The sequence below is a fragment of the Rattus norvegicus genome, chromosome 18 (assembly GCF_036323735.1).
Source record: "Rattus norvegicus strain BN/NHsdMcwi chromosome 18, GRCr8, whole genome shotgun sequence".
Lineage (NCBI taxonomy): Eukaryota > Metazoa > Chordata > Mammalia > Rodentia > Muridae > Rattus > Rattus norvegicus.
Genome location: NC_086036.1, coordinates 52998996 through 53025090, shown reverse-complemented (window position 1 = coordinate 53025090; position 26095 = coordinate 52998996). Strand labels below are relative to the sequence as shown.

At 47.7% G+C, this 26095-nt stretch overlaps 1 protein-coding gene and 1 non-coding gene across 4 annotated transcripts in view; one reads left to right on the top strand and one right to left on the bottom strand.

The window, feature by feature from the left end:
• Positions 1–14485, bottom strand: part of Prrc1 (proline-rich coiled-coil 1) — a 36996-nt gene extending 22511 nt beyond the window's left edge. Inside the window, exons 1-5 of one of the 3 annotated variants that reach the window (XM_006254746.4) lie at positions 14344–14482; positions 4996–5153; positions 2520–2636; positions 1578–1967; positions 12–172 (exon numbers count right to left, since the gene is read on the bottom strand). In XM_006254746.4, the coding sequence (XP_006254808.1) occupies positions 12–172; positions 1578–1967; positions 2520–2616 (648 nt within the window). In that variant the 5' untranslated portion in view covers positions 2617–2636; positions 4996–5153; positions 14344–14482. Of the gene's footprint in view, positions 1–11; positions 173–1577; positions 1968–2519; positions 2637–4995; positions 5154–14343 lie in introns of all 3 variants that reach the window. The other 2 variants (XM_039096645.2, NM_001033887.2) reach the window with 2 other exon arrangements.
• Positions 14486–18119: 3634 nt separating this feature from the next.
• LOC120098370 (small nucleolar RNA SNORA48) lies at positions 18120–18261 on the top strand. The gene has a single exon (XR_005496558.1). It is a non-coding gene; the product is annotated as a small nucleolar RNA SNORA48 (small nucleolar RNA).
• The last annotated feature ends 7834 nt before the right edge of the window (positions 18262–26095 follow it).

The window sequence follows — 26095 nt, the reverse complement described above, 5'->3', positions numbered from 1 at the left end:
AGCACCCTTACCTTAATAAAACCCCAGATCCCTCCAGCAGGTGCGTCATCCTGGCCTCTGCTAATTCTAGGATCTTCTTGCTCCTCTGGGAAAGTAATGGCTGATGTGGTTCCAGGTCCCTGTGCCAGCGATGTCATACTGGCTTGCTGAGTAATGGGGGCTGGCAAAATACCTAGTCAATGGCAAAAAATTTAGTTGTGTAATTTATTCCACAAATGTTTTCCTATAAAAAGATGCAGCATGCGAGAATCTCAAACCGAATTCAATAATAGAATCACGTAAGCACCTAAAAGGAGGTTATTAACTGAAAGTTTTATAAAAATAAATGTAAAAAACCCCTTAAAAGGTGTTTCCCCTTTTACATAGGTTTACAGAGCATCCTAAAAAACAACAAATCTAAGCACACATATACACACATATAGGGGGTGTGTGTGTGTGTGTGTGTGTGAGTGCCTATTCAACATTTAGATGACTGGTGTATTTCTACTCTCCTTAATCCAAACAAAGAATTGAATTGAGCACTCAAGTCCCTCTTAAAAAATAATAATAATCATACATATGTATGTATGTATGTATGTATGTATGTATGTATGTATGTATACTGTGTATATATAATCCATACACTCCCGAAAGAAAATACCCGTTGGGGCTAGAGAGAGGGTTCTCAGCTAATAGCACTGGCTGCTCCTGCACCCACACTAGATGGCTTCACAACCATCTGTAACTCCAACTGCAGAAGATCCAACAGCTTTTCTGGCCTCTGAAGGCATCTGTATGCATAAGGTGGCCATACATATACTCAGGCGCGTGCATACACACACACATACACACACACACACACACACACACACACACACACACACACACAGAGAGATAACCACATAATTCTTATGCTCCAGAATACATTTTATCTGTAAAGGCAGATAAGCCAAATTGGATACTAAATAATCAAAGCTAAATTACTCCTCTACCCTAAAATGATAAACAACAGAAGATGACAAAAATTAGGTTTTAATCATTTATTTTTAACAACCACACTAAAAAACAGGGGGATAGGGGGACAGAAAGTGATGCACTTGGCCTAAAACAAGAAGTGGGCTAGTGTCATTCACTAGCCAGGGTACTGGCTAGATAAAATCTACTCCCTAGGAAAGCTGGTTCTGATTTAAAAAAACAAACAAAAAAGTGAACTACAGTATAGTCTTGGGTGCAACCTGCAGCTAATCAGTTAGCAATAAATGTTAGCATGGAATTTGGGAATTCTTTCTCACACCTCACATGTCAATCGTACATCAATTTTTATAGCACACAAAAACTGTACAGTAAGTTCCATCGGTTTTACTGTTAATAGTTTAAGCAGAAGAAGAGGTTGAGTGGGAAAACAGGAGTCAAGGAGTGAGAGTAATCATTAATGTAGAGAAATTTACCCCATGAGCAGCAGATGCCCAAGTCTACACATAAACCAAGGTACCCCACGGTCCACTATACAATCGCAGGGCCACACAACCTAGAACACAGCACACAGTAATGACACAGTAAACACAGCCGAGTCCTGCAGACCAGCAAGCAAAGCTCACCTGTAACTGGAGGTGCAGAAAATGATGGCATCAAAGGTGTCTGGGGAGCTCTCCCGGCATGTCCCCTGGTGATGTCGTATGTTGTACCGACTGAAAATCCGGATATCGGAGGCCCTGAAGGCGGTGCAGACAGAAGAGCCCCCGAGGCGGAGGTTGCAGGTGGGAAGTGGGACAATGGAGGACCGCTGAAGGCAGTGGCAGGCGATGGAGACACGGAGGGTGGCACAGAAGTGCCACTCAGGGGAGTGGAAGGAGCTGGAGACAACGGCACAAAAGGAGGTGGCGCTGATGGCTGCACAGGAGGCAGGGAGGGCTGAGGTGTGGAATGCGAGTGTGGCGGCACAGTCTCCATCCCGGACGTGTTGGGAGATGAGAAGGAACTGGTTACAGCTAGAAGAGAGCAGAGAGGATAAAAAGTGAGAAATGCTCTCTACTTCATTTTCAAACACTCACTGCTTGGGAAATTCCTAGTACAGAAAGCCAAATCTTAATAACTAATTTTAAGTGTAATTTCCACAGCCTGACAACTGCATCTGAGTACAGAGCCCTGTAATGCCACTGGGGAAACAGCACAACATTGCCTGAGAGTAAACCTTCCTTTCTACGTGTTTGTTTCTTGAGAAAAGAAAGTCATTTTTTTTCATCCCTGATATGAACATAAAAACTTCAGCACTAAAACCTTAAAAAGATGAATTGTCACAAAGTCAAAGAACATCAAAGACAACACGTGCTTTGAAGGCTGGCTACCAAGAGGCTTGCAGCAAACCATTAAGCTTCCTTACTTACGACAAGCGAGAGTATTTCTTTGTTATTGTTTAACTGTAAAAGGACAGTTTCTTCCCACCCTGACAAGACAGAGAAGCACTAACACACGAATTCTTCTAACTGATTCAGAGACGGTGTCTCCAACCCTCCAGCCCAGATGTTCGGCACAACACAAACCTAAGTGAGCCTCAGTGGAGGGCACGGCAGCCAAGCCTGCAGAATGCGGGGGAGGAGTTCCAGGGGGAGTCGTCTCGATTCCGCTTTCTTCCATCATTTTCCCTCAAGTACGGTGCACTGCAAAGACAGAAGAAGGTAATAGGCTTTACACGGGACAGCACCTCAAGTATATGAGAGTGATAACTTCAGTCAACTTGACAGACTCTAGACTCACTTGGGATGATGAGCCCCTGGGGAATTGTGGGCAATATCCTGATTGTGTTTACTAATGGCAAGATCCACCCACCGCAGCCAGCTCTATTCCCTGACTGGGTTCCTGGACTGTAAACATGGAAAATGGAAGTTCAGCAGCACCAGGGCCATGCCGCTTTGTAAACTTCATTCAGGTCCACTGGTAACCATTCTAGCAACTGGAGTCACCTGGTTTCTAGAAGTTAATCAGCCTGTCCTTCTATGGACTGTTGACTCTTCTGGCCTGTGGGCCCCAGGGAAGATGTTTATTGAGCATGGGACATTCTTTCACTCACTGCTCATTTTCCTCCACACAGAAGCTTCTCAGCTCCCTGCCTCCCGACTTCTAACTACCTCAGTGAGTAAACTCATGGTGGTCTCTGACTCTTGCCGAGACCCCTCTGCAGGTTTTCCTCTTGGATAAGGACGGGTCTACACTACAAATCTCTTATTCCCTGGTCTGTCTCTTCTTACTCACCTTCCATTTGGCGACCTACGCCCAGGAGAACCCGGGAGGCTGAGTGGGATAAGCAGGGAGCGGGGCAGAGGCCAGGAAGATAACGGCTGGAATGTAGGAAACCTTGAACCATGTTCTGTTGAGCTAAGTCTTTCTGAAGGCAGGGGTCAAACATGTTGTCCTCTTTCCAGGAGCAACCATTGTCAAAGGGCAGTGCAGCTAGGCCGGGTTGCAGTAAATGACATTTGGGCTTTATAGAAGCTTTCACTCCCAGGGCAGATAATTTTATGTTTATGAGTGTTTTGCCCCCGTGCCTGTCTGTGTATCGTGTGGATACCTAGTATACCCACAGGTGCCAGAAGGTTTCAGATCCTCTGAAACTGGAGCTACCGCCTATTGTTAGCTACCATGTGGGTGCTGGGATTTGAACTCAGATCCTACGGGAAAGTAGTCAGTACTCTTAACCACTAAGCCATCTTTCTAACCCAAGGGTAGATACTTTTTTTTTAAGGAAACAGGGGACCCTCCCTCTAAACCAGTAGTTCTTAGCCTTCCTAATGCTTTGACCCTTTAATACAGTGACGTGTGGTAAGTCCCAACCATAAAATTATTTCGATGCTACTTCATGAGTATAATTTTGCTACTGTCATGAATCTTAATATAAATATCTAATACTTCTGATTGTCTTAAGTGACCCCTGTCGTTCAACCCCCCTGCGTCAATTCCCACGACCCACAGGCTAAGAACCACTGCTCTGTGTAGTTTAGAAAAGTGCTGGCCCAGAGTCAGGAAAGATGAAACAAGAGATCTTCCCAAACAGAAAGCAGACTTTCAAAAGGAGGAGCACCCTTTTCCTTGAGGAGTCCTAGCCCCAAAAGCACTGGGACATGTCTTCTCATCCTCTGTAGGTAGAACAACAGTATGATCTGGGTGAAAGCTCCATACTGAGCTGGAGTTTGTGAGGGGTCCACCCTGGCTGAGGGTCAGAAAGGAGAAGTCTCCAAAGGGAAAAATCTAAAACAAGGTCAAGACAGTCACTGGCTGATGAAAAGTCACAATGGAATTCACCAGTCCACCAGTCCCTGTTGGAATTGCAAGGGGGCCGGGAGGAGCAACTTCTAGACCAGAACAGACTTAATCTGAGGAAGTCAGTGCATGGGAGGTCTCTAGATTAGGAAACAGACAGCTCACTGTCCACTTAGACTAGCGATAGTTACAGAGGAGCAAGTGAGGGTCCCAAGTACCCATTGCCAAGGACAGCGGAAGAAGGGTAAATGGGAGACTGGACTAAAGGATGCTCATGAGTATCTCTAGGACCAGCCACCGCCAAAGGTCTGAAGTGAGTGGGCAGGTTCCAGGAAAACAAGACTGGAACGCTGGTTACTGTAGTTTGGGGAAACGGCCATCACATAACCAAAACAGAGAAACCTTTCAAACCAGCGTGACCACGGCTAACAAGCAGCGGTCTTGATTCTGGAGGCCATGTGACTGTCAAGCTCCCGCCTGCGTCTCCATCTCAGTGGGCTATACCTTTGAACTCAGAAGCATCAGATAAGCCCTTCGCTCTCTTAAGTGGCTTTTGTTGGAGTATTTTACTCAGCAAGAGGAAAAGAGACGGAGACAGTAGAAAACCAGTTCCAAATCGGCCCTTGATGTTTTCGCTCGGTTTACAAATGTTCAGCAAAGACAAACTGTTTGCCAAGCGCTGTAATGGGCCTCTGGAAATTCAGTGCCAAGCAAACCCAGTCGATTTAGAGACTTGTATAGGACACAACCAAATCACAGTACCAATGTCCAAGGATGCTGGGACGAGTCAACACAGTAACAGCAATACACGTTTCGAAGGCTGGATGGATTCTGTATGCTGTGGTTACGGACAGCATGATGAACAGAAAAGGGATTGTGACTGCAAGGTCTGGGGAAGGTCTCCAACTCACAGATAAGCTCTGAAAGATAAAGCAAACTTCCATAAGCCAAGGGAAGTAAGAACTTAAAGAGGGAAAGGGAAACCTTCCATTAAAAAAAAAGTGATCGCTCCGCAGGTATAAACAAAGGGAGAGAACACAATCAAGAAAACCCACGTACGTGGTGGGACAAGACTGAGGGGCAGTCAGGGGCCCAGATGCTCAGCCTTCCTGACTGAGGTAACAGGCAGGACATTTTAAGAGAGAAAGGCAACAAGTAGAGGAAGACCGCCTTTTTATTCTAACTCTTCTGATATTTTAAATCCCTAAGAAGAAAACAATAGAGAGCTCTGTGCAAACTGATCTCAGTCACAGTCACTAGACAAATTCCAAACGCAGAAAACAGACGATGGTACCGCACCACTAACGAATGACTCCATAGACCTTACTTGGACTTCGCCGTTTACTAATTTGTGTGTGTAAGAGGTGAGTGCTGCTCTGTGAAGCTGTGACAAGCGCCCAGTCACCACCCCAGCTGGAACGCCATTGCTCCAGACTCCCTCACTGCACTCCTGTCACATCCTCCCTCCAAACACAAACACTGACAACAAATCACTCACTAGTTCTCTCCTTTCATTTCATAAAGATATACAAAAGTAAATTCCAGGTAATCCCTTAATATTTAGCTCCCCCCTCCCACCACACACACAGACACCGCCATTTGCCTCCGAGATTCATCCGAGTTGGTGCATTTATAGTCTTGATGAACAACATTTCTACCCACAGATGTGTCAGTCAGTCTGAAAGACCCCAGCTTAACAGCAGTAACGCCATTTTGCAAGGCTGTACTTAAGATGACTGGTTCAGGGAAAGGTTAGAACACTGAGTACACAGCGGCTGCCAAGCAAGATATGTTTGGTTGAAGGCCTGGCAACAGGACGACTTCGGTTGAGCACCTGACAATGAAAAAAAGCCCCAGGAGAGGTCCCACACCCTGGTGGGGGGCCGAGTCAGTCGTTATGTTCCAAGAAGGTAGCTAAGAAACTTGCCCCCGGGCTGAACCCTTGGGGGGCCGAGTCAGCCGTTATGTTTCAGGAAGGTAGCTAGGAAACTTGCCCCCAGGCTAAACCCTTGCCATATTAGAATCCACCAATTATATCCCTATAACCATACATCTGCTTCTGTATGCTTGCTTCTGCTCCCCAAAATCCTATAAAAGCCCATCCTTGGTTCTGTGGGGCGCGCCAGTCCCCCGAGTGACTGAAGCGCCCGCAGGTGCCTGTGCCTGTGTATCCCGACAATAAACCAAATCCTCTTGCTGATTGCATCCTGTGGTGTCTCGGTCTGGTCTTTGGAGTTGGAGGGTCTCCATCCCGAGGGAAAGTTCTCCCTGAGAGCTTTTCATTTGGTGCATTGGCCGGGAAAGGAGATCCTCCACCCAGGGACCACCGACCACCCACTGGGAGGTAAGCCGGCCGGCGTCTGTCCGTCTGTCTGATTCTGTCTCGTTCTGCCTTATTCTGTCTGTTCTGTGAGCGCTCAGCCAGGTTCTGTGAGCGCTCAGCCAGGTCTGTTCTGTGAGCGCTCAGCCAGGTCTGTTCTGTGAGCGCTCAGCCAGGTTGTTTGGAATTTGGGCGGGACGAAGAAGGAGCTGACGAGCTCGGACTTCTCGCCCCGCAGCCCTGGAAGACGTTCCAAGGGTGTTAGGGGCCCGACTTTTCGGGGCCCAATCTGGGAGAGGAGAAAGATCCGGACTAACGGCACCTCTGTCTGTATTTTTGGCTTTCAGAGGGCCCCGGACCTTTGCCACCTCCATCTGACTTTTTGCTTTCAGTTTGGTACCAAAGCCGTGCAGCACGCCTGTCTGTTGTTTGTTTGACTGTTGGTGTTGTTTGTTTTCTCTGTGTTCTAATCTTCCTTAGAACTAACATGGGACAGTCCCTAACAATGCCCCTAAGTCTCACTCTTGATCATTGGGAAGACGTCCACGACCGGACACACAACCAGTCTGTCGAGGTTAAAAAAAAAAAAAAAAGGAAAATGACAGACTCTCTGCACATCCGAGTGGCCCACTTTCGGAGCGGGATGGCCAGTGAATGGCACATTTAATAAGATCATTATTTTACAGGTTAAAGATCGGGTCGTCCACGGACATCCTGACCAGGTTTCTTATATTATCACTTGAGAGAGTCTCGCCTTAAACCCCCCCCCCCCCGGGCGGAACCCTTCGTGGACCCGAATTGGCCTCCCGTCAACCCCCAGCCTGTCCCCTCGGCCCCGCCCGGTCTGCCGGCCACGTCTTCCTCTCTCTACCTTTGTGAAATCAGAGCCTTCTAAGAAACCTGTCCTCCCGGCAGACCCAAACTCCCCTCTCATAGATCTTCTCTCTGACAGGCCCAGCTAAAACGGAGGAGGCAGAGCCGCCGGCCAGATCAGTTGCCGGGCCACAGTCTGATAAGGGTTTCTCCCCTGTCGCAGGGAGATTGCACAATAAGCGCGAGGTGATGCCAGATTCAACCTCCCAGGCTTTCCCACTTAGACAGGGAACCGGTGGCCAGACCCAATACTGGCCGTTTTCAGCAGCTGACATTTACAATTGGAAACAACACAACCCTTCTTTCTCCAAAGATCCGGTGGCACTCACCGACCTAATAGAATCTGTTTTACTTACCCACCAGCCTACTTGGGATGACTGCCAACAGCTCTTACAGGCCCTCTTAACCTCAGAAAAAACAAAGAGTGTTCCTAGAGGCCAGAAAGCATGTTCTGGGAGATGATGGGCGTCCCACCCAGCTGCCTAAAAAAAATTGATGCTACATTCCCACTTAAGAGACCAAACTGGGATTTTAATACAGCTGAAGGTAAGGGACACCTACGCCTTTATCGCCAGTTGCTTCTAGCGGGTCTCCGAGGGGCTATACGATGCCCTACTAATTTGGCTCAGGTAAAACAGGTATTACAGGAAGAAGGGGAAACTCCCTCCGCCTTTCTAGAGAGACTTAAGGAGGCCTACCGTATGTACACTCCCTATGACCCAGATGACCCAGGACAAATGACGAGTGTCTCTATGTCCTTCATCTGGCAGGCTGCTCCAGATATCAGGACTAAGTTACAGAGGTTAAAAATTTGCAGGGCTATACATTACAGGATTTACTTAAAGAAGCTGAAAAGATTTTTAATAAGAGAGAGATAAAAAAAAAAAACCAAAGAATTGAGTCGAATCTTGGCCGCCGTAGTTCAGGGCCAAGAAAGGAAGGGAGATAGGGGGGGAGCTCGAAAGGGGCTAAAGCTGGATAAAGATCAATGTGCCTATTACAAAGAAAAAGGACACTGGGCCAGAGAGTGCCCCAAGAAGCCTGGCGGACCCCGAAAGCCTCGACCACGAACCTCCCTCTTGGCTCTAGATAAAGATTAGGGAGGTCAGGGCCAGGAGCCCCCCCCCCCCTGAGCCCAGGGTAACGCTTAAAGTTGGGGGGCAGCCGGTTACTTTCCTGGTAGACACAGGAGCCCAGCATTCAGTCCTCACCCAAGCTTCAGGACAACTCAGCGACCGGATGGCCTGGGTACAAAGAGCTACTGGTGAGAAACAATACCGATGGACTACAGACTGCCAGGTTCAGCTGGCTACTGGTAAGGTGACCCATTCCTTCTTACATGTTCCGGACTGCCCGTACCCTCTGCTGGGCCGTGACCTTCTCACCAAACTAAAAGCACAAATTCATTTTGAGGAAGGAGGGGCCCAAATAACTGGCCCCCACGGAACTCCCCTTCAAGTCCTAACCCTACAACTAGAGGATAAATATAGACTATATGAACCGGGACAGGACAAGCCACAATCCCTAGAAATAGACACTTGGGTCACGAATTTTCCACTGGCTTGGGCAGAGACTGGTGAGATGGGGTTGGCGCTCCAACAGCCCCCCTTAATTATACAGTTAAAGGCCACTACAACTCCAGTCTCCATAAAACAATACCCCCTGTCACATAAAGCTTATCAAGGTATAAGGCTTCACATTACGAGGCTTCTAGATCAAGACATCCTAGTCCCCTGCCGGTCGCCTTGGAATACGCCTCTTCTGCCTGTTAAGAAACCCGGCACTGGAGATTATAGGCCAGTACAAGACTTGAGAAAGGTCAACAAGAAGATAGAAGATATTCATCTGACTGTTCCAAACCCTTACAATTTGCTCCTGACTTTAGGGTTCAACATCCCACCCTCATACTCCTGCAAACCTTTTGAACTGTTCATCGATGAGAAACAGGGGTATGCTAAAGGGGTCCTAACACAAAGGTTGGGACTCTGAAAACGCCCTGTGGCCTACCTGTCTAAAAAATTGGACCCTGTGGCCTCCGGCTGGCCACCGTGCCTAAAGATGGTGGCTGCTATTGCTGTCCTGATCAAGGACGCTGGAAAATTGACTTTGGGACAGCCACTCACCATCCTAGCACCCCACACAGTGGAGGCCTTGGTAAAGCAGCCCCCAGACCGCTGGCTCTCTAATTCTCACACCAAGCCTTGTTACTGGATACAGAACGGGTTCAGTTTGGGCCCGTAGTCGCCCTCAATCCTGCCACCTTGCTTCCTCTACCAGAGGAGACAAAACAACATGACTGCCTACACGGATGACAACAGCTTCTTGGCAGAGGGAGAGCGAAAGGCTGGAGCTGCGGTCACTACGGAGGACAAAGTGATTTGGGCGAAAGCCCTGCCTGCTGGTACCTCCGCACAACGGGCTGAACTCATCGCCTTGACTCAGGCGTTCAAGATGACAAAAGGTAAGAGGCTAAATATATATACAGACAGCCGTTATGCCTTTGCCACGGTACACATCCACGGGGAGATCTACCGGAGGCGGGAGCTGCTCACATCTGAGGGTAAAGATATTAAAAATAAGGCTGAAATTCTGGCCCTCTTAGAAGCTCTATTCTTGCCCAAAAGACTGAGTATTATACATTGTCCAGGACACCAGAAAGGACACAACCCAGAGGCACGAAGAAACCGGCTGGCCGATGCCACGGCGTGAGAAGCGGCCATGAACAAACAAATCTTGACCTTAAATAGCCCAGACCAACCCACGCCCCCACCAGTGGGACAAACTAGTTGGGTTTATGCCCATGAGGACATAGAGCTCCTAAAAAAATGGGGGCCATCTACCACCCTCAACTAAAACAGTGGGTCTACAAAGGACTTTTGAATTGATCTCCTTTTTACATAAGAAGATAAAAACCTTACTAGATTAAAAAGAAATAAATCTGTGTTTTTTTTTAATTGGGACAAAGCGATACAAAAGGTGACTGAGAGTTACAAAGCGTGCGCTCAGGTTAACCTGGGAAGGACCATGATTGGACAAGGAGTTCGTCCTAGGGGACACCGTCCCGACATCCATTGGGAAATTGATTTTACTGAAATTAAACCAGGTATATATGGATACAAGTATCTCCTAGTGTTTGTAGACACCTTCTCAAGATGGGTCGAAGCCTTCCCCACAAAGCACGAGACTACAAAAATGGTCACCAAGAAGCTCCTCGAGGAAATCTTTCCCAGGTATGACATGCCTCAAGCGTTGGGGTCGGACAACGGGCCCGCTTTCGTCTCCCAAGTAAGTCAGTTGGTGGCCAAATTGCTGGGGATTGATTAGAAATTACATTGTGCCTATAGACCCCAGAGTTCAGGTCAGGTAGAACACATGAATAGAACAATTAAGGAGACTTTATCCAAACTTACGCTTGCAACTGGCTCAAAGGATTGGGTGGCCCTCCTTCCCCTAGTTCTATATCGGGCCCGGAATACCCCGGGCCCCCATGGTCTAACTCCTTTTGAAATAATATATAGAACACCACCCCCATTTGTCCATTTCTTTGATTCAAACATTGCTGATTTTGCTGACAGCCCTTCTCTGAGGGCCCATTTACAGGCCCTACAGATTGTGCAGAGAGATGTCTGGAGACCTTTGGCCACTGCTTACCAGGACAAGCTTGAACATCCGGTGGTGCCACACCCGTTCCAGATTAGAGACACCGTGTGGGTGCACAGACACCAGACCAAGAATCTCGAGCCACGGTGAAAAGGACCCTACACCGTCCTCCTGACTACCCCGACCGCCCTAAAGGTAGACGGAGTCTCGGCTTAGATCCACACACCACACGTCAAGGCAGTCCGGTCTGAGGAATTGACTAATAACAACACTACACCCCAGACATGGAGAGTTCAGCACACTCCAAACCCCTTAAAGTTAAAACTCCTACGTGGCTCCTCCTAGCCCTTTTGTGGCCTAGAGTCAGTGAGGAAATAAGCCCCCACCAGACAGAAATTTCTTGACCAAGTCGAGTGAAAGATTTCACTCAAAGTTAACAAAAAAAAAATGGGGGAATGAAAGACCCCAGCTTAACAGCAGTAACGCCATTTTGCAAGGCTGTACTTAAGATGACTGGTTCAGGGAAAGGTTAGAACACTGAGTACACAGCGGCTGCCAAGCAAGATATGTTTGGTTGAAGGCCTGGCAACAGGACGACTTCGGTTGAGCACCTGACAATGAAAAAAAGCCCCAGGAGAGGTCCCACACCCTGGTGGGGGGCCGAGTCAGTCGTTATGTTCCAAGAAGGTAGCTAAGAAACTTGCCCCCGGGCTGAACCCTTGGGGGGCCGAGTCAGCCGTTATGTTTCAGGAAGGTAGCTAGGAAACTTGCCCCCGGGCTAAACCCTTGCCATATTAGAATCCACCAATTATATCCCTATAACCATACATCTGCTTCTGTATGCTTGCTTCTGCTCCCCAAAATCCTATAAAAGCCCATCCTTGGTTCTGTGGGGCGCGCCAGTCCCCCGAGTGACTGAAGCGCCCACAGGTGCCTGTGCCTGTGTATCCCGACAATAAACCAAATCCTCTTGCTGATTGCATCCTGTGGTGTCTCGGTCTGGTCTTTAGAGTTGGAGGGTCTCCATCCCGAGGGAAAGTTCTCCCTGAGAGCTTTTCAAGTCCACGACCTGAAGACATGGGTTGACCCCAGTTACTAACAATTCCTATTTGGGTTCTGAAGATTCCTTTGGGCTGACATTGCGACTCAGTGGTAAAACTTTTACCTAGCACCTTGATGATCGGAGGTGGATGAGAAAGAATTCCTCTGGCTGAAGTGTACACTGAACTACTGGGCAGAGACACCACTTGGGAAAACAGAAGACAGGAAGCAGGATCTGCCGATACCCTATTCTAGAAATAACCATAACCCCGTATCCCCCAGGGTTTCCATGACGACTTCTGGTTGTCACCAGGGTACTGCTGGTATGGATTAGGTAGCAGCTCAAATTCCTATAATGTACATCCCACAACCCACAAGCATCCTGTGATCCCATGCATCCTTAGTGCCGGACTGAGACTCTGTGGCCTAAACTAGGGTAGTGATGACAGAGATGAGAAAAATGAGACCGACTCGAGAGACGTTTAGGGGTAAGACTCAGTGAGTGCCCATAAAGGCCAGGAGGGAATGAGGCAGCATTACACAGTTGGTCCGACAGATGATGATCGCAACAGGTAAGACAGAGAACAGTGTATGAGGCCAAGGAAGATGGTGGTGTCTTGTAGAGGATCAGAACGTGTTTCAACTCTAACTCAGCAAAATCAAGTTCCTTGAAACACTTAAGTGGGGGCAGCAACTGAGTCTGGAGTTCACAAACCACAAGTGTTATGGTTATACCAATGGCTTCTGATAGCATGTTCTGTGATATGTCTTCCAAGAAGGGCACACCAAAATAAAGGGACTACTGCTCACCACCAAACCTTCTTCCAGGCATGTAGCCGACTAACCCACAGAAATACAACCAACAGAAAGGCAGGGAGAAACAAGGAGACTGTGGCTCTCAGAAGCCACATTTCAAGGTACTAAATACTGAAGAGCAGTCAGAAGGGAGGTCATGAAAGTTTTCATGGGTTTGCTAAAGTACAGACAAGCTCAGAACTGTTTCCAAAGAGGGGAGACTGAGGAGTAGCAAAGGAGTCCAGTCTGTACCCCACCACAGCCTGGTTGTGAAGAGGAGAAACACAAGACATTCAAAGAGGCTACATCTGTCTATTCCCTACCTGGACAAAGACAGATAACCTGAAAGAGAAAGTTCCTTCCACAGACTGCATCATTTTCTACCAAGGTTATCTCTTTCCTTCATCTCTTATCAGTTACTCCCATTTCTGCCCTTCCGTAGAAGCTATCTAATCCTTGCCAAAGGCTAGGTCCTACTTAAACCCCAATCTCTCAGCAAGAGCAAAAGAGCACACCTGAAATGCATGACTGTTTACTGTTTGAGCAATGGCTTAAACACAGTACAGAGATAAACTTCGCAGACATAAGCATACCTTCTCAGAAAAAAAGAGAGAGAGAAACCTATTAGGATAAGAACACCGGTGCAACAGTTGACAGAGCTACTACAAAAAGTAGTCCGAGTGCATCAACGTTACTAAAGGGAAAAGAGATGGAAGTAGCGTAGATTAGACCTCAGGGTCTGATCAAACTGCTCTCCGAATCTGCGTGCGCCTACTTTAGTCTGTTTTTAAAAGATAGGTGGCTACTTAAAAGGTAAGTAGGAATAATGGACTTCTGGTAAAGACAGAGCATCAGAAGCTATTCCTATTGATATCACTGATGTCCTAAGACTGCCCCGACCCCTGGGCAGACTCGGGACGGAGGTCAGCAGTCTTATTTTCGGTGCGGAGCCCAAAATAAACTTCCCTAAACACTCAGTGATTCAAACAGTGCTCAGACAGCACCAGAGTGCCAAAAAGTGCCAGGTTCACAGACAAGTCAAAGCTGCCTCTCAGATCAGAGTCCTGACAAACACTCTTGGACAAGTCATCCTGCCATTTAGGAAATAAGCAGTCCTAAATTTCTTGCCGAAATGGGTCGGGTTAAAGGCGGCCTGCGGGGCGGCGCTGGACACTCCCGGGAATCCCGGGAGAAGCCGCTGCGTCCCACCCGGGCCGGCGGCCTGGGCAGTCTGTGCCACGTCTGCAGGCCGGGCAGGGCCGGGCGAAGGTCCGCGAGCCTGGCCACTCGTGCACGCGCCGGAGGGTGCGGCCGGGAGAGCGGGGATCGGGGTCCGAGCGATGCTAGGAGGGACCCCGCTGTCCGGACCAGTGTCTCCGCCGCCCGGAGCCCCCGCACCCCGCCGCCGGCCGGCCCGCCCACCTGGGGCTCGTCCGCGTTCCCTGGCCGCCGCGCGGGTCACCGCCCAGGCCGGCGCTCACCTGCTCCAAGTCAGCGCCTGCGCGGAAGCTGCACACGCAGATCGGGGTCGGGGGTCCCGCGAGGGGATCCGGCTTACGGTGGACGAGGAAGACCTGAGGAGCGTGTGTCCCGCGCCAAGATGGCCTCCGCGCCGCCCCGCTGCCACGTCGCCGACACGCCCCGACACGCCCCTCGGCCGGCCTCCACCGGGCCGCCCCACACCCACCCAGAACTGGCCGGGGTGCACCGCCGCCCACGTCGTTCTGTCCCCACCCCCCTCCCAGCGGGACAGTGATCAAAGCTTTCCGCGTAGCTGAGGTGGCCTCCTGAGAGGTACTGGACAGGAGAAGGGCAGCGAGTTACTTGCGGGTTTTCCTCTTAAATACTGGTAATGCACATTGTTTTATAATTAAAAAAAAAAAAAAGCGAAAGTCTGGGACCAACTTCTTATCATACAGGCACCTGGAACAATTATTGTCCAATAATCCAACCACGTAGGTTAAAGAAACCAATGAATGAAGCAATAAAAAATTTACATCAGAAATCTTAATTCGGATCTAAAGACCCCTTGTTCAGCAGCATTCCCTTGTATAGCCCAACTACTCTCCATATTTCCATGTCTAAAATGGGAACTATAATGTCCAACTCCGGTTAACAGAGTCAAATAAAATAAGATGGACGGAAAGCCTTTTCAGCTGCCTTCTGTTCAATACACGGAAGGTGGCGGCAGCTTTTGTTGTAGCTGGAACTTCTCCTACGGGGATTTATTCACATATTTGACGTTGATGCATCTCTTGATCTTGGCAGCTTTAGACGCTGCAATGCTTTCCTGAAAACTAATACTATTTAGCAGTTCCGTGGCTGTAAATCGGGCTCTGTAGCTACAGTGGGTTGCCTCTGTTACCTTATCCACTCAGAATGTGTGTGGGTGGCCTTCCGGGTGGCTCTTTGGTGTTGTTTGGGATGGTGCTGAAAGTAGATACCGTCCTCGTCCCCTTAGCTCGCACCCTTAATAGCTATAAGGTATGTTGATTTCTTCATTCGTTTAGCAAATATTAATTAATGCCTGCAGTGCGCCAAGCATTGGTACTTTGGATACTGCAGCGAACAAGACGGACGAGGTCGTTCTTAATGTATGGCTTTCCTTCGAATAACAAAAAGCCCATGAGCTGGACAATTAGCAGGACAGCACAGAGTGATGTGACATGCACCATAATTCCACACTTAGGGGGTGGGGTAAAAAAATGCGAGGCTTCGTGTCAGACATGAGATTCCAACAGAAACTTATCCCCAAGTAGGCTGTGGTTATCTAGACAGAAGGAAGAGCACGAAGGGAGCTGGGGGAAGGTGTGTGCTTTGTCAAGGAGGAAGTCAGAGGCTGGTAAGAGTAAGGACAGAGAGGACCTGACCCAAGTCAAACCCAGCCTGCAGGCCATGGCGAAGCCTATGGGTTCAGTTCTGTATGAAATGGGAAGCCAGTGGATTGGGATGGGCAAGATGACAAGCTTTTATTTCAGTTTTACATCACACGCTGATCACCATGTGCCTGTACTACACAGGGGTGACAAAATAGCCAGTAGAGGGACGGTGGTGGCTTAGACGGTGAGGGTGGTGCGTAGGCTAGACTCGTCTTGAAAATCAAGCTGCTTTAATTTCCTGATGGCTTAGATTTGGAACCTGTTCATTTCCTGAGTCTGTCCTAACAAGTGGCAGTGGTTAAACCCAACAGATTTTATACAGAAGCCAGTGCCCCAAGACCAATATGTCAGCAGGGCCACTCTTAAGACTTAGGGGAGAACCCCTTATGTCCCTTCCAGCCTCTCTGCTGGCGGCGGTGTTTCTGAGCTTGTACAAACTTAGCCCCAGTCACTGTCCCTGGGTTTATGTGGCCACTTTTCTTCCCATGGCTCTGTAGGTTCAAATCTCCTTCTTTGTCTGTAAATATATTTGTCATTGCATTAAGGATCCAGCCTAAGTCTAAAGACACCTGGGAATCTTACAGAGAACTTACTTACAAATAAGGTCACAGATAGACATACGAGGGAGGGAGGGTCACTATTCAACTGACTATATAGACAAAGAGGCAGAAATGAATGAAAAACATAGGATTGTAAGATAGATTTTGAAGCTGTCAATCTTGAGTGACATTTCTAATATAATGTAATTGTTACTTTTTTGGTTGCTATGTCCATACATCCCTGACAAGAATCAATGTAAGGGAGAAAGAAAGAAAGGGTGCATTGTGTTTTATAGATTAAGGATTCAGACTATCTTGTCAGGCAAGGCATATGGCAAGAGAGTGCTTCACCAAGTCACACTATGCCCCAATCAGGAAGACAAGAGAAAACAGGAAGTAGGGCCATACTAAGAAACCTCTAGGCCCTCCACAGTGATCCACTTCCTCTGGCTAGGTGCCACCTCAAGGTCTTCCCCAACTACAAATATGTGTTCACACAGAGAAGCCTATGAGGGACATTTGACATTCAAATCATGATAAAAGGTATGCTTTTCATCTGAACTCCCTGACAGGTGTGTGTGGCCAGCACCAGTATTCTAAAGTTATAAACAGAAATCTCAAGCCTTTCAGGATTACACGGAGAGCTGGAATTGAAACCCAGACTTCATGGATGCTACCCCAACTACAGCCTTACTTTTAGGATGGTAAAGAAAATAAAATGTGTTCTTAAATGGGCAGACAATGAGGGGGATCAGCAGACAATTACAACTTAAGGAAAAAACAAGACACCACTGTGGTGGTTAGTTCTTGTCAACTTCACACAACCTAGGGTCACTGGGAAGAGGGAACCTCAGTTAAGAGTGACCTCCATCAAACTGCCCTGTGGTCATGTCTGTGGATCATTTTCTTGGTCAGTGATTGGTGTAGGGTGGCCTAGCCCACTGTGGGTTGTATAAGAGATCAAACCGAGTAAGCCTATAAGCAGTATTCCTCAGTCTTTGCCATAGTTCCATACTTGAGTTCTTGAAAAGCAAATGTGGTTCAATGTTTCCACCTTATCACTTTTGGTGTCAGAACACCCCTCAGAGAGGCAAAGCACAGAGGCTCTAGGCTCTGTTCCTTTCTGCCTATTGGGGTGCCAGGCTCGTAAGATGCCTCCACAGCGCTCAGGGAAGACAGTACGCAGTCTAGGATAGGATCCTAGCCCGTGTTTAAACAGCATGGGCTGGGATGGAGGCTGTGGTTCTCAAACTCCTGGGTACCCAGATGCTGCTGGGAGCCAGAAAGAGTTGAGAACAGAGTGGTAGTGGGGGCCCAAGAGCCTGAGATGAGCCCAAGGCAGGGAGAGGGGACTCAGCTCAGGGTGAGTGCCAGGAATGCAGAGAGGCCTTCTATGGGAAACTTAGGTGTGGTTCTGTATGGTGAAGACCTCCCGAAATGGTGGTCCTTGATAAGAGAGACAGTCCTTGCTAGTCCAAACTATTTATTCATGGAGGAAAAGAATGTATATGACTTACTCAGGGTGAACCAGAGATTAAATACCTTTTGTAGGAAGGAATACCTGGGAAGGGAAGCTTATTGGCTAAACCCTTGGGGCCTATCTAGATACCTCATTAGCATACAGAGCTCCAGGCTGTATGCTATCAGTTGTCATGGTCTATGTGACAGTTGTCATGGTCCTCTTAGTGGGGTGTCGTGGTCATGTGCTCCAGGACAGGAGTCTGGTCAGGAACTAGTGAACTCCTGCCACTCTCAATTAAGAATCCAGGGTTCTACCACCTCACCAGTTCTTCTGTCTGGCAGCAAGGTCCACTGTTCCACAGGCAAACCCCTCCCACACACCCCTCAGCAGTGGGCAGAGACACCTTGTTGGTGGTGCCATTCTTCTATCAGTCAGGGGCAGAGCAGACAGTAGCTCTTGTTTATCCTAGCTTGATGCCTGGCTTGGTGACCAAAGCTGTTTTATGCCTAGGACTCATAAAAATCAAATCAAATCAAATCAAGTCAAATCCAGGCCGTGCAGCTCAGAAGGGGAAGACAGAGACCTGCAGACTGTCATGTCACCTACAGACCTGACCCGCCATGCATGGCACAGGTGGGCCATAGACACCTCGTTGCCTACACAATGGAGAATATCACCTGCCCAGCAGTGTGGCCAGTGCAGCTGTATCCACACAATGTTCACGTACGAGGTGGTCAAATGGGAGAGAAAGAGAAGTGGAGCAGCATGAGCGTTATGAAGAGAGAGGGAACTGGAGACTTGAGGGTAGAGGGAAGCAGCCTGTTGTAAGCGGCCAGCCCCACCACCTGGGGCCATGTTGAGGACCCAGACTGAGCTGCCACTGAGGGCCATATCTGAGCCCATGGCTATGCAACCAGTGGAAAGGAACAATGTTGATGTCCATGGCTCAAATTGTGACTAGAGAACATGGAGATGTCCCAGGTAGGGCAGCCACTGGGGACCACATGAATGTCCGGGGGCTGTACATAGCTGGTCATGCTTTTCACTGAATTCAGTGTGCTCGAGAGCTAGCCCCACCTTTCACCGCTAGTAGCACTTAGAAGAACAGGCCCTGTACCTCATCCAGGCACCACAGTGGAGCTGACCCTGGGTAAGCCTGCCCAGGAGCATGAGTGTGGGAGAGCTAATCCCACCATTCATCTGCCCTGGAGGTGACACAGACACAGGGGGGATGTCTCCAACCCTTCTTGCCAACAAAGGATTGTGACTCCTGGAGAGCTAGCCCTGCCCCTACAGCACTGGGGGAGTAGGCCCTGTATCTCACCTGGAGAGAACAGCAGAGCTGACCCAAGGGTGTGACGGTGGGAGAGCTAGTCCTGCCACTCATCTGCAATGAGGTAACTTGGGTGTAGGGATGATACTTCTCCCACTCAGCCCTCACAACCTATGGCAGTCAGGAGAGCTGGCCCTGAGGTCATGAGAGCAGGTGAGCTATCCCTGTCCCTCAGCAGCAGCACTTGGGAGAGCGGGCCCTGCACCTTGCCTGGACAGCATTGGAGAGCTGGCTCTAGTGGAGGGGCGCAGGTGAGCCAACCCCAAGAGCAAGCACAGGAGAGCTGCCCCCAACCCTGCCACCACTTGTCTGCCATGAAGTGGCAAGAGCGTGGGGGTGACACCCTTTCCCCCAGACCCTGCCACTAGTGGTTTTGGGAGAGCTGGCCCCGAGGGCATCAGAGCAGGGGGCTAACTCTGCCCCCTCACTAGTTATAACCCTAGGGAAAGAGGGCCTTGTACCTCACTTGGACAATGCAGTGGAACTGGCCCTGATGATGAAGGCATGAGTGAGCCAGCCCCAGGAGAGCTGGCCCAGCTCCTCACAGGCTGCAGCATCTGGGAGAGCGGACCCTGTGCTTTGACTGGGCAGCACAGTATTGCTGGGCTTAGCAGTCTAGGAGCAGGTGAGCCAGCCCCAAGGGCATTCAAACAGAAGCTGATCCTGCCCCTTGCTGATGGCTGCACTGGGTGGTCTAACCAGAGCAGTGCTGGAGATCTCACCCTGGGGTGCTGATGAGGGAGAGCCAGAGCACTGACCAGGTCAGGTACCTTAACCGAGGCCCACGTCCAGGGCATCCCACACCAAAATCTATCATCTTAGAACAGTTGGGACCCATGAAAGAAAGGCCAATCCTGATGATCCAAAGCTGCAGGGTCTCCACCACACAGGACAACAACAGGATAACCCGGAGGAGTCCAGATGAGGATCCAATGTTGATGGCGTCACAGAAGCCAGAGATCTTAGACCGGACCAATGACTCATTGCAATGAACATTTGCAAGTGAAGATGTGTGGGCAGGGATAGACTGTGGGATACACTGTGACCTACCACAGCTTCCACGGTGAGACGATTTCTATGCTTTGTTCTGTTGTTGTTGCTGTTGTTGTTGTTGTTGTTGATGATGATGATGATGATGATGATGATGATGATGATGATGATGATTTGTATGGTTTTATTGGGGAGATTACAAGGGTGAAGGATGGATATGAGGGGACAGAGGATGGAGAGACGAGTGAGACCGGGGTGCCTGATGTGAAACTAACAAAGAATCAATAAAGTTTGTTTTTAAGTAAAAAAAAAAAAAACCAGAATGAGCAATTGCTTAGAAGCAGAGATTAACTCTATCCTCCCCAAGTTGCTTTTGGTCAGTGTTTGATCATGGCAGAAGCAAACCAGGAAAACTCCTTAAAGTTGTTTCTTTTTTAAGTTAACGATAACTTCTCCAGTTTCTCCTTGGAAATCTCTAAAAACCATTGGACTTTTTATGAAAAAAGCACCATAGTTCCATAGTAGAATTTCTCTCTCTCTCTCTCTCTCTCTCTCTCTCTCTCTGGTAAACAGACTATAGGCTTAGATTTTTTTCTAAATCTACTTTATTTAGATTCTAGACCTCCCTTCTAGCCCACTGAACTTCTGTAGTGGAAAAAGAAGGTTTATAGGACAAGGGGGTTGTTCTTTGGGGTGATCCCACCCTTCATTGTCAGGACACCAGCAGTCCAGTCCGATAGCAAACACCAAACACAAATCAGTAGCAGCAGCTCGGGATCCAGCAGAAATGGCAAGTCTTCCTGAATCAGCACAAGTCGATGGCAGCATCAGAAATCAGCTGGAGTACCACAAGAAAATTATCAGCACATTTCTCTTTATGAAGTGAAGATCAGTGAAGGAAGTGAGACCAGCGAAAACCAGTGAAGACCAGCGAAGCATGGCATGCAAGTGACCTCTCAGCATTTATGGGATTTCATTCATACTCTTTCCAAACCTCATGCACCCTCTCAAGCATCCACTCCAGCAAAATACCATTGAGCGCCTTCTCAATGTCTACTTCAGCAAAGCATCCTCTCATAAGACAACTTCCAGACAAACATCACATGACGGAACTGAGTTTCTAAAGAAACCGGAAATTTCCACTTCTATAGACAAACAAACCCATACCCCCACTGGAATCTCTAATCTGGCCCAATTAGAGTTAAATGTTCATAGGACTGCTCTTAGTGTCTTTAATAGTCCTATGGCTATTCAAAAGGACAGTCACAGGTGGATGGGAGATGACTCTGACTGAGCATGGGCAGCACGGCCGGGTGGGAGGTACTGTTGATCCCAGTTGTAAATGATGGCTCTACTGAGGGTAGAGCTCCAGAGAAACACAGTCACCTAGGCCACTTCAGCAGACTCTGTAGCTCTGTAGCGGTGTGGCCAACATGTAGAGGTGCACACACACACAATCACATGCATGCAATATGTGAGTTGTTTTGGCAGAAAGAGTAAATCTGGCCCTGGATGTTGCATGAGACACACTTACACTGAAAAATTATGTGGCGTACGTACTCAGGCACACATGCATATACATAAAGGGAAAAAGGCCTTAAAAATCAAATTACATCTCTAGTTTGATTTCTAGGTGGATAGTTGAGCAGTCTAAAATTCAGAGGAGTGTGGACATGATGTCTCGGTGTCGTGTCAGACTGTTGACTAATCAGGTGTCAGTGCTGGGATTTCAATCCAGGTCATGAAGTTAAATGTCTTACCCTACTTGCCTTTGGGGCTTTGACTTCCAGCCCACTTGCCTTCTGAATATGGATTTCGGGTGAATAATTTATAATTTTATGTTTATGGGTATGTTTCCTGCATGTGGGTTTGTGCATCCTTTGGGTGCCTCATGCTCCCAGAAGAGGATGTCAGAGTCCCTAGAAATGGAGTTACAAGCATTTGCGAGCTGCCTTATGTGGGTTCTAGGAAAGCAACCTAGGTCCTTTGCAAGAGCAACAAATGCTCTTCACCACTGAACCATCGATCCAGCTCCCATAGATGTCATTTTTAAATTAACTTTTTTGTATGTTTATTCATTTTCAACTTAAAAATTTAGGTATAGGGGTAACTACCTCTGTCTAAACTCTTCAGAGTTGTTGTTAAGAGTAGTTACCTTTTAGTATCAAAAACATTTTAATTTGACAGTAAATGGTGTGAGTGTGTGTGTGTGTGTGTGTGTGTGTGTGTGTGTGTGTCCCCATCCCTGTGTGGGTGCACTTGTATATGTGTTATATAGAGGTCAGGGGACAATGTTGGATGGTATTCCCTGGGTGTTCCCTTGATATATACTCTCTCAATATATTGGAATTCACCAGTGAGCTAGGCTGGCTGGCCAGCAAGCTTCAGTCAGGGATCCACCCAAGCCTCCTTCCCAGCACTAGGATTGAGAGTGTTGTTCACTGTCACACCAGACAGTTTTTTTAACATGAGGTTTGGAGATCAAACTAGGTCTTTGTGTTTGCAAGGCAAGCATTTTACAGACTGAGATACGTCCCAGCCTTACCAGTAAATTGTATTATCTACAAAGTAGTTAAGCTGTGTGTTCTGTGCAGGCGAGCTATACTGTGAAAGTGTCAACAACGTGTTTCTCCAACACACACACACACACACACACACACACACACAGCCATCATCATCATGGCTCCATGCTGCCTTTAAAGACTTACCTTTACAGAATACATACTTATAAGAATTCCGCAATCCTGCACTAGCTCTGGCTACCAGAAAATAACCAAGAAAACCAACTACTTAGAGGGGGAAGATGTATTTGGGCCCTGATTTCAAACATCGAAGTTCATGAACCAGGGGCTCCATTGCTCCCGAACCTGCTCTGAGGCAAAATGGCAGGGAACAGAGGGCAGAACAAAGATTCTCAACTCAAGACAGCCAAGAAGCAGAGGGAGGGGGTGGTAAGGCTCTGATATCCCATTCAAAGGCAACCTGCCCTGTCCTGCTTCCTCCAACAAGCCTTCCTCTCTGACAATTGCCCCACCTCCCAATAGCACCACAGCCTGTTAACCAAACTTTGAGAACATGGCTCTTGGAAGACACTTTGAATCCAAACCCTATTGGGCTTTTGTTTTTCTACATGAAAAAAAAATTAAACTCCCAGTCTCACTTTGCTTTCTAGATTCTTCTTTAGTGCTATAGCCTATTCTACATTCCTTATCTCAGGCACCAGCCCCAAGGACCTATATATACTGCATGAACCTGACTTACTATGTGTCTGGCCTACTCACTTTCACCCAAAATGTGCATTTCCAAGTCTGTCCTCTGCTCACAGGAGACTCAGTTTTCAAGGACCAACTCAAAATGTTCTTCCGCCATACCACCTTTTCACATTGTCTTATCATTGGGTGTCCATGCTTGTGTCCCCTATTCATTTAGGAGCTGCTTTAGACTCCCACTACATTCTGTGCTATTGAAAACTGTTCAGCACGCACTCAAGGAAAAATTCTAAATTTAGTAAGGCCTTGTGCCCCGTCTCCTGAACGCTGTTTCCCTCTGGCCCAGAGTGACTTTCCGTGAACACTTATGTGCTTCTGATATGACAACCTAACTCGTGGTTTACTGTCTATCGTTCACATTATGAAAACAAGCTTCATGAACTTTTGTGCCTGTTTGTCCTCCTGTCATATCCCCAAGGTTAGCCCCCGATACTGAGCATGCTCAGACAGTCTTGGTTAAAGGAGTGAGTCTGAGCACCTTGGGGGATTAGGAAACTGCAGGGAGTCCTGCAGTCCCTGCTGGGAAGGGGTACTCTTCTCGCTCTTTCCAAAGGCTCACAATTATGATTCAGTCTGATCAAAGACATGATTTCAGACACAGCTCAGTTCTTCGTTTCCTTCACATACATAAAATTCTCATAGAACTGGCCACAGAAATGCGATCTGCGTTGAAAGTTAAGATTACTCACATAATTCGCCATCATAGACGTGCGTCTTGGGTATGGGTTAAGTTTTAGATGTCACAGTTCCTGGAAATATTTCAAAATTTTCACACAATCAATGTTTATTGAGTGAAGCTCTATGCCAGAAGGCAAGACCAGCAATAGCACAAAATAATTCCTTTCCCTTTCCCTCCTCTTTCTGGTCGCTTTTCTAAAACTTTGATTACTTCTTTAAAAATGTTATACAGTGCATTGTGATCATATTGACCCCCCTCTCCAACTCTCCCCAGATCATCTCTCCTCTCCCTTGTTACTCAACTTTTTCTGTTTTTTGTTGTTGTTGTTGTTGTTGTTTTGGGTTTTTTTTGTTGGTTTTTGTTTTGTTTTGTTTTTGTTTTTAATGCCCACCAAGGCCAATTTGTGCTGCCCAGATGTTCTTGGATGTACAGCTCTCTACTGGTCAACTTCTCAAGGGCTACACTCTTAGAGAAGGCTGAGCCTTCTTCTCCAGTTGCCAGTAGCTCCTCAGCTGGGTGGAGCCCCCTCAGCTGGGTGGAGCCCTGTGCCCAGCCGTCCTATCCGTGCTAGGATTTGGTCTGGCTAAGGCTCACACAGGTTGAGTGCATGGTGTCACAGCTACCCTGCTGTGTCCAAAAGACATGGTTTCGTTGTAATTATCAACTGGATCTGCCGCTTTCACTCTTTGTGACCCCTCTTCCACAATGACCCCTGAGCCTTCATAAGAGAAGATTTATATACACTGAACACTCTACTAGTTGTGATTTGAGATGCCGCATCCCTTTTGGCTAGAGTTCATAGCACTGGAAGGTGCCGTACCACCTACCAGAGGAGAAAACTAATCCCAAGCATATCCAGCTGTGAAACCTGCTAGCTATCATAATAACTAACCAGTAAAGACACATCTGTTAGTTCAATAGAGGCATGGATGTCATAGAAACAACCAACCACTTTCTGATGGGAGTAAAGTCTACTCTCCAAGGGGAAATCCATACCCCGCACCATCACCAAACCAAAATTCCATGGCTAGACACATCACAGACTTCAGGAGAGAACTTCCTACTATTATTCTGGTAGGAGAGAATCTATTACCACTATTATTCTGCTAGGTGGGCATTGCATTAAACTAAATTCCTAATGATGCATACCCATAGATTAAGGAATCTTTCAGCCCTTAGTAGAGAAGTTTTTATTTGCTGATGATTATTAACACAAAGACCCACAATGGGTAAAGGTACAGAGCATAAGAGATTGCAGAATGCTCAGTCCTACTTTCTTTCCTGAAGAAGGGGATGCACAGTAAGAAAGATGTCTGCTCAGAGTGTGAACCTGTTGGTGCGAGAGTGAGGGAACACACACTGTGCGACATAGCTATCATTGCAGGTCTTTCTGGGACCTGCCAGAAGATAAATAATGACCCAGAGACTTATTAATTTTATTATAGCTTAGGCTACCTCCCAGCTAGTTCATCTAACTTGATTAACCTGAGTATTCTAGTTCACATCTTGTCACATGGCCAATTACCTCCTTCCTCCTCCCCCCACCTAAGTCTGACCTCCATGTCTGGCTGAGGAATCTCCCACCTCTGCTGCTTCTCACTGAAAGCCTTTCTCAACCTGGAAGTCCCACCTTCCCTTTCCTGACTAGCTCTTCATTAAACCAGTCAGCGACGGAAAAAAAAGGTATGTTTACAAAATACTGAGGCAGGTGATGAGCAAAGTCCCAGCTAGCACTCAGGTCTCTACCAGTACAGAATTAACAATTGGATAATACAAAGATGACCTTTACACAGTGCACCCCAAGAAGCTGTAGTATATAAAGCACCATCACCCCTTTGAATACAGCTCTCAAGAAGAGTAATTGCAGTTGGCAGTCAGGAGAGGGGCAGCTTAGTTTTGCACTCTGGCCATGTTTACTCATGCAGGATTACTTCCCTACAAGATCCTTTCTTATCTTGAATGCATACTGTGTGCCAATCTCTTCTTCTTTCTGACCACTATGTTCTCTTACAAAACATGTTATTTTATTTTCAGTTCTTATTTGAGAAGTACCTATTCCTTATGGCTAACACAAGAGGTATC